Source organism: Quercus robur, chromosome 7 (genome assembly GCF_932294415.1).
Source record: "Quercus robur chromosome 7, dhQueRobu3.1, whole genome shotgun sequence".
NCBI classification, from domain to species: Eukaryota; Viridiplantae; Streptophyta; class Magnoliopsida; order Fagales; family Fagaceae; genus Quercus; species Quercus robur.
The window spans coordinates 22,321,819-22,330,425 of NC_065540.1; the positions used below are offsets into that span (position 1 = coordinate 22,321,819).

The 8,607-nt window shown below is 33.6% G+C and overlaps 2 protein-coding genes across 8 annotated transcripts in view; both read right to left on the reverse strand.

Annotated features, from left to right (window-relative positions):
• The window catches only part of LOC126692768 (probable sucrose-phosphatase 2), a 33,042-nt gene extending 25,459 nt beyond the window's left edge, over positions 1–7,583 (reverse strand). The window contains exons 1-9 of one of the 6 annotated variants that reach the window (XM_050388520.1): positions 7,435–7,581; positions 6,140–6,220; positions 5,755–6,054; positions 5,456–5,557; positions 5,165–5,359; positions 4,769–5,059; positions 3,044–3,230; positions 2,223–2,269; positions 1,967–2,096 (exon numbers count right to left, since the gene is read on the reverse strand). In XM_050388520.1, the coding sequence (XP_050244477.1) occupies positions 1,989–2,096; positions 2,223–2,269; positions 3,044–3,230; positions 4,769–5,059; positions 5,165–5,359; positions 5,456–5,557; positions 5,755–6,054; positions 6,140–6,199 (1,290 nt within the window). In that variant the 5' untranslated portion in view covers positions 6,200–6,220; positions 7,435–7,581 and the 3' untranslated portion in view covers positions 1,967–1,988. Of the gene's footprint in view, positions 1–1,817; positions 2,097–2,222; positions 2,270–3,043; positions 3,231–4,768; positions 5,060–5,164; positions 5,360–5,455; positions 5,558–5,754; positions 6,055–6,139; positions 6,221–7,366 lie in introns of those variants that run through there. The other 5 variants (XM_050388523.1, XM_050388519.1, XM_050388524.1 and 2 more) reach the window with 5 other exon arrangements.
• LOC126692770 (probable sucrose-phosphatase 2) overlaps positions 1–7,584 on the reverse strand; it is a 33,043-nt gene extending 25,459 nt beyond the window's left edge. Inside the window, exon 1 of one of the 2 annotated variants that reach the window (XM_050388530.1) lies at positions 7,470–7,584. The gene's annotated coding sequence lies outside the window, so the exon portion shown is untranslated. Of the gene's footprint in view, positions 1–7,434 lie in introns of both variants that reach the window. The other variant, XM_050388525.1, reaches the window with a different exon arrangement.
• Positions 7,585–8,607: the final 1,023 nt, after the last annotated feature.

Consider the following 8,607-nt stretch of genomic DNA (forward strand, 5'->3'; position numbering starts at 1 on the left):
GTATAGTTCAAGTGTAGCTTAATTGTATAAAAGTCATGGGTTGATAGATAGAGGTAATATGATATTTTGTTGACTTTTACAGTAATAAGGGTGTTCATAATAATATGAATTCATTACTCAACAAAGAAATTGGCTTAATAAAATAAAGTCGAAACGGTTGACCTTTATTATTTTATATATGTGTATATATATATATGATTAAGTGCACATTATGTCTATGTGTATAAATTATTCGAATGATCAAGATTCAATTATTTATATATCTATACCCAAAGTTGAGTTTGAATATAAATTGTTTTTATCATACGCCAAATTTATGTAAATGGTTCTAGATTATGACAACTTTTATATTGTTAATAACAGGTCGGTGATAGATTTTCATTTTTTCTATGTGTAGTACGATGGAGAGACGTATTATCATGAGTTGCATGGGTTGTCATACCAAGGCTCAAACCAAAAGCAAAAATGTGTTAAGGTAAAGCGTGGGATAGGCCTTATGAACTTGCAACGAAGAATATTGAAGGCGATGGGGTTAGACCACTCTAGGCATAACATTTTCATCGTGTATCAAGCACCTCAATGGGTTGTAGACAATCAAGTTTTCTACAATTCACTACAGTTATCGAATGGCGCCGAAATGAAGATGATGTAGGAAGTTGTTGAACAAATGGTGGTGAAAGGATTCAGTGCTTCGAATCTCTATGTCATTGTTGAGCCCGCCATAGTAGAGGCTAGAGAGGGTTCACAACATACTGTTTTGGATGGAATTGTAGATAAGCACATCAACTCAATACCATTACAGTCTTATCAAGGACGTGCAGAGAACATAGGAGATAGGTATGGCAGTGAACCGTGGCAGACATTTCCCCATGTGAACTCGACTGAGGAGGAGGAAGGGCCCCAGGAAGTGCATGAAAGAGAGCATTTATCTCATGATGAGCTGCATGGGGGCACATCCGAAAATGATGATGATCACGGACTTGGTGATAATGCAACCCATATTAATTTTACTAGGGATGACTTCGAGGAGCTCCTAGATACCATGGGTGAATATGAGGATGTTGATCATATCGAAGATGTGGTTGTAGAAGAGAATATGGCCACATTTCTATGACAATTTTTTTTTTTTAATATGCGTCAAGTATTTTAAATATAAAATAAATTTTTTTTTTTTTTTTAAAAAAAACTTGTAATTTAGCTTAATTTAACTTATAAATTCTTTTCAAATCTCACTCAAATTCTTGCTCGGCAAAAATAAGGTTAGTATAGAGCCCACTCAACACATTTTGGAGTCAAACGCAAATGTAAAATGTATTATTACTTAGTATTTAAAAGCAATACATGAATTATAAAAAATAATCGAACCTTTTTATATAATTGAACCTTTTTATATAATTTAATAAATTAATTGGACTATTTTTTATATATTTATAAAATGTATTAAAAAAATTTTGATTTTAAAAATTTTTACACTCTTAAATTATCACAAATATAGTAAAACGTATTAATAAAATGTTGAAATGTAAAATGTTGAACAATTCGATAAGAATATAATATTTTAAAAATAATTTTTATTTATTAAATTTTGGTCCTTAATAAAAAATTTATAAGCATTCTATCAGCTAATAGAAATTTTTTTATTTTTTTATTACAGTGGTATATTTGTACAATACTATAAAACAAAATAGATATAATATAATATATTTTAGAGGACTTTAGGTCATTGCCTAAATGGCCTAAAGGTAGAGCCACCCAACATCCAATCATCTTTTGTTCCGAGTATTATAATGCAAATAATGAATCATAAACTTTAAATATGCAGCCAACCACCAAGTTTATGTATAATCATCGATTTTAACTTAATCAATCACATCCATATTATAAAGAAAACATATAAAATATAAACTGTATCATCTAGACACATTTATTTGATAGGAAAAGTTGTACGGCATTCTGGAACTTGAAGTTAAAGCTGAAGCCGCAGCAATCTAGACTACGATGATTGAACTTGAATGATCTTTAAGATTTGTTTCTTCTTCTGACCATGTCTGATGCACGTGCATCCAAGTGAATCCATCCGATGGAACCGCGGCATCCTGAAAAGAAATTTAAAAAAAAAATTAAAAAAATTCAGAAAACGTCCGGCACAAGTTTAACAGGATGTTTATGTAAATCACCTTTAAACTTACTATAACAGTGGTCAGGATGCTTATGTAACTCACCTTTGAACTTATTATAACAGTGGTTTTGCAACATTTGCGTTCCTCACCTATAAAAGTCAGCTAGTCAATTTAGAGAAGCAGAAATCACAAGGTACGAAAACCTAGCGTTTCAGGGTGGCTTTCAAAGATATGTATCTATAATTTTCTACTGCATTTATGAGTATCCTCTCATACAAATAATTATAGAAAATATGACCATTCCTTTCACGGTCTCTGCATAGTTACTACAGGAGAAAGAGTATAGACTATGAGACATGCAACAGTCGGACACAAATGTGAAGACAAATGATATTGGTGGTTGCACAGTATTAATTTTATACCGTGATATTATCAAGTTAGATTTACTGAGAAAGAAAAAAGGTATAAGAACAAGAAAAATAAAGTAAATAAGCTCAAAATATTATTTCAATCCCAGAACTACATATCATGGTTTAATTTCATGCATAATCTCTCAATTGTATCAATTTAGTCCCTGAAGTTTTGAAAATGGTTCAATGTTACACTTACTCCCACTTGCCATCAAATTAACTACTGAAATCATACTAACCACACCTCCTTCAAACTCTTTTCATAGTAAAGATTAAAGCTAAACACAGGCTAAATCACTTAACTTGAAAACCAATTTTATTAAAATCACTCTATATCAAAAAGGAATTTGGAGGCAAACATAACATTGAACTATTTTCAGAACCTCAATAACTAGATTGACACCATTGATAGTTTAGAGATGAAATTGAACTCTAACATAAAGTGTGATAAAAAATTGCAGTTACAAAATAAATAAAAGAAGAATAAAGTAAAGGGAATAACAAAGTTTTCACCAGATAACTCCCACTTATTTAACTTCACAAGCCATGTGTTTGAACTGATTTGTGTGGGCAACACCCGATCAATCCAAACCCGAAATTGCTTTCCCTGTTTGTCTCCATAGATTGATCTCATTCCATCTATGCCATCACAAAGAGAATGTTCAGAGCCAGTTGGTTCGATATGAACCCCAGATGGATCCTGACAAAGGAAAAAATAATAATAATAATAACTATAGACTCGTAACTAACCATAGAGTAGCGTGACTAGCAAGAGAATGGGGGATGGGTTTGAAAAACAAAAAACTATTATCCAACTCATGGCCTGCTGTGAGAATTGTTACTAACCAGAAGCATAAAAAATAAAATAAAATAAAAACCAGGCAAATGACCATTACAACTATGAAATATAATTTACTATCTGTAGGCAAAAGGAGACATGGGAATACTTATCTTTCATCTACAACCCAGGGTTCTATCAGAAAAATATAACTCAGAAAACAAATACTAAAAAATAACAAAATTTAGCATGTTCAAGGATGGAGATATTAGCCCCCCAGAAGGACTAAATGTCACTAACCTATACCCAACAAGACACTATAATTATTAATATTTTGGATAAACAATAAGTTACTCTAAATATGGGGAGGGTCAAGGGGGTTGGAGTACTAAAATTTGAAGGAGAACTCATGGGCGTGGTTTGTGGCGAAGTATTAATGAAGGGTGGGAAAGCTTCTCTAAACATTTTTCCTTTGTTGTGGGTGATGGTACCCGGATTTGTTTCTGGCATGATAGATGGGTTGGGGTTGATCCCCTTAAAATCCTTTACCTTGAGTTATATGTGATTTTAGCGAATAAGGAAACTTGTATTTCTGATGTTTTGAGTCATCAAGAGGGGGATGATGTCAGATTTTGGAACCTGAGATTTTATAGGGATTTCGAAGACTAGGAGCTTGCTGCTTCTTTTTCTCTTCTTGATTTTATTCAAGCTCATCTTCCATGTGGAGTAGGCAGCGATTCTTTGTGTTGGGGTCTTAATGGAAAGTTTGATACCCGTTCCTTTTACAATGAGTTAAGGACGACTCCCAACTCTATCCTCCCTTGGAAGGGCATTTGGAAAGCAAAGGTTCCCAAAAGGGTGGCTTTTTTTCTATGGATGGCAGCTCATGATCGCATTCTTACATTGAATAATCCATGCTTAGAGGTCGCCCTTTGGCAAATCTGTGGACCATCTCCTTATTCACTGTCATGTGGCGAATTCTTTATGGGTTTTTATGCTTCAGGCTTTCGTTATTCGGTGGGTCTTGCCTAGCTCTATGGCGGAATTATTATTTTGTTGGAATTATTGGCTTGGGAAACATGATTCAGATATTTGGAATTTAATTTCAAGATGTTTGATTTGGACTATGGATGGAGCATAATCGTCGGTCCTTTGAAGATTCTGAGAAGTCTTTGGTTAAGTTAATAGGCCTGTGCCAGAGAAGTCTTTTTGATTGGTCTCGGTGTTGGGGTTTTACATAATGTACTTCTATTGTTCAGTTTTTTTCTTCTCTTAGTTTAGTCTCTTGATTGTTTTTCTGTGGTGTTCTGTTTTGTGCTTTGCTGTGTTCATTCTCATGAACACATTGTATGTTTCTTTTTCCATTTTCATCAATAATAATTCTTGTATTACCTATCAAAAATAAAGTTACTCTAAACTTATAAAATTGAATTGAAAGGTAAAAGGGATATCAGACATACACAAGCTGCTTTCAGACTTGCCAGATATGGCTCAAAATTCTCAACTTCTGCACGCCTCCATCTCTCATAGAACAAGTAAAATTTCACTACTTCATGTCCAGGATTTACATTTTCCAGCTTGCAGTCCAAAAAGTCGATGACATCTCTAGGAGATGTGTTTGGGCCGAGGCCAAAATGACCAATAGCTTGTATGATCCCAGCTGCACACCTCTCTGTTGCATGAATAATCTTGGGGTTATTCTTAGCATTTTCAGCGTGCCACTTCAGCAATTCTTCTTGGGCATTGCTAACCTACATAGTGGGTAAATGTTAGAATATAAACAGTTGGGAGGACAACCTCCACTGCTTGCTGAGATAACAAGATTGGCAAAAGGATCAAATAGATGAACTACCAACCATGACACCGTACACTTCTGGTATGCTGAATAGCTCAGCATCATTTCCAGAGTCACCACAAACAAGAGTGTTATTAGGCAGTTTTCCCTCAGTCTTAAACTTTTTTAGCAGATATGCAAGAGCTTGCCCTTTTCCAGCACCTTGTGGTAATATATCCAAATCCATTCCTCCACTATAAATTATTTTAACATCCAACTGCCCAAAAGCAAAGAGAGGTTTCGGAAATTAATAATAAATATAATATATGACAGAAATCAAGTCATAAACTTTTACTTAAAAATTAAATCTTACTCCATGCTTTTCAAAACGCTCCATAAGAGCCTTCGACACAGCCTGAGCCTTGTCTTTCTCAACATAAAAGCTAACCTTGTGTGGTCGTAGCTCTGTCTCCGCCTGTGTTACCCCATAAAGTTCAACACTTCAGAAATTTTAAGTAATGATTACAATCGTTTCTCAAAAAAGAAAAAGTAATGATTACAATCAAGTCAATTGCCTTGAATGCTTTATAATACAGATCATCATATTTGATATCAGCACCATGAACTGGCGAAAATATTAACCCATCAGATGCCATTATCTATAAACAATACCTGAAGAGTGAGCTCAGGAAATTTTTTTGATTCCTCTATGACTATGCTCCTATCCCATTTCTGATTTAAGATTTCAACCCAACCATCATCTGGCACCATTAAGTTGCCATATGTTATCTCGGTTCCAACAGACATTATTGTTATATCTGGAGTTAACAAGGGTTTCTCTTCCCTCAACTTCTTGTAAAGAACAGGTGATCTTCCAGTAGAGAAAACTAGCAGAGAATCATGACGATAATTGGATTCCCACAAGGCATTAAATCTGAGCAGAGAAAGGTTCTCAGAATCATGATGATCAACCTGTAATGAAAACATCACACAATAAAATCACTGCAGCAAGAGAATGGAGTAACATGAGCACAAAGAAAAGAATTAGGGAACCTACCATCGTATGATCAAGATCCGAAACAATCATGAGACGTGCCAAGGTCTTTAGCCTATCCATGATTCTTCCCCTGACTTGATCCTGTAATTAAAATTAAGATAATAATATTTTGATGCTTAGGTTGATGTGGAATATGAAATGTTAAAAAAATGAACAAGTATGAAATTTGAATAGTTTATTATTAAATGCAAACACTTGGAGCACACAGAATACAGATCAACTTCTTTATCATGGGAGAATCTTCATCTTTATTAATATTTTACTAAGTAATTATGAGCATCCAACGTTTCTGTTTCATCCTACAATAAATTTAAAGGACCACAGTGCCTGTTATACCTTTCAAAACTATATATGGCACTAACAGATACAAAAGTTTCCAATGCTGAATAACACTGATAAAGAAATAATTACAATGGAAATTACCTACCACATATTGGCTGCTTCTGCTTGTAGAAAATTCTTATGATAATAAAATGGCCAACAATATTACAAATTCTATTGGATATCTAATTTTCCCAAGAAAATTAAACCCACCTCCACTCCTTACCCTGAGAAACCCCCCCCCCCCCCCTACCCTTTAATCCCGTTTCTCAAAAAGAAAAAGACAATCATAACAATAACATAATCATGCAAAAAGAACAAATTAAAGTAAAAGAACTAATGAACTTAAAAGTAATCAACAAGCAAATACAGGGAGTGGGAGTAACAAGGAGTACACGCATTAGCGTTCCTCATTTTTTTTCTTATTAAATACAAATGAATAGACATTAGAGATGGTGTTTAAACTCATGAGCTTTTAGTATGCAATCAATTTCAGCCATGTTTAGTAAAAGTAAACTATTAAAAAAAAAGAAAGCCAAGAAAGCAAGAGCAAACAAACATACTATGTGGTTTTCCAAAAGAGAGTTCAACAATATATTCATACTAGTACAGGGGAAAAAAAAAACCCAGATATGTAAAGAAAAGAAAAGGCAAGAGAAACAACTAGTTCAAAGTTAAAGCCCAAACCTATAATATAGATTATATAAACAATATGATCAACTCGAATCAGTAAAGAACTATAATACCTCATTAAAGTCGAAATACAGCAAAGAAATAAAAACCCATATAAAAGTATATAAGTGTGATTGGATTAAATAAGAAAAATCACATGATTCATCAAAATTTTCCATTCGATCACAGAACATGCAGCAACATTTAACAAAAAGTAGTACAGTAAACAATTACCGAGTATTAAATAAAACGATCTAAAGTTAACAGAAATTTGGAATTCTTCAATATGGGAAATGAATTACCGGAAAAATGAAATACCGGGAAATGAAGTAGCTGCCTGAGTGTCTGTGGCCTATGAGTGAATGAATGAATGAGAATGAGAGTGGGTTTGGGAGTTGATAATGGAAAAATAAAAGGGGAATTGGATCCAAAATTCGTTGGCGCTTCTTTTGTGAAGAGAAAGGCAGTGTGGGACCCAAACAAAATAAAACAGTTTCATTAAAAATTGGTTTAGGACACTTGTACGCTAGTAAAGGCGTTGCGCCTTGGGAATGTGGGGCCCACTTTTGTGATTGGACGGTGGTGATGTTTGTTCAAGTTTATGATGCAAAAAAAGTGGGTGATCTGGCGTCCTGATTTAAATATAGAACCGTATAAAATTGGGAAAGACAAAATTTGGAGTAATTAGTAGGCTAGTCAGTGCCAGCAGCATATTCTCTGGGATATATATATATATATATATATATTTTGGGTTTTGCTAATGAGTGCACTCATTAATAATTCACTTTAAGAAAATTTTGATACTATTTTTATGGAAAATGAAAAAAATTGTCAAAATATTAATTACTTTTTTTTTTCACTTCCCATAAAAACTTTCTTTATATGGATTATTAACTAGTGCCCTAAGGGCACTCGTTAGCATTTCCCTTTTTTATTTATAGGTAAACTACTTATATAATCTCTAACCTTTACTATATTTATCAATTTGGTCCCTGACCTTTCAAACATGTCAATTTAGTTCTTAACCTTTCGGTATTGAGTAAAAAAGGCCTCTAACGTTAAGTGATGGACAAAATATAATGACGTGGTTAACGGTCAAAATAAAATAATATTTTTATGTCATATGTATTGCCATGTCAACCTACATTTTTTTTAAATAAAAAAAGGGTTAAGCTTAATTTTTCTGAATTGAAATTATCTTTTTCATCTATTTCATTTTTCTTTGTTTTCTCGGGAACCAAATAGGGATTAAAAACCCAGAATTGAAAGCTCAACTTCATTTTCTTCCCTTATTTTCCTTGCAACCAAACAAGAAAAAACCAACTTTGAAGCTTAGGAAGCCTCTCTTTACATCCCCACTCCAGTGATAACTAAACCCTTTAAAAAATATTACTATTAAAACTAATTAAGGCAACCTTTTGGAAGAAGTGAAACCCAGATGATCTAACAAAGCAGGTCTAGATCTTCGCAAAGAA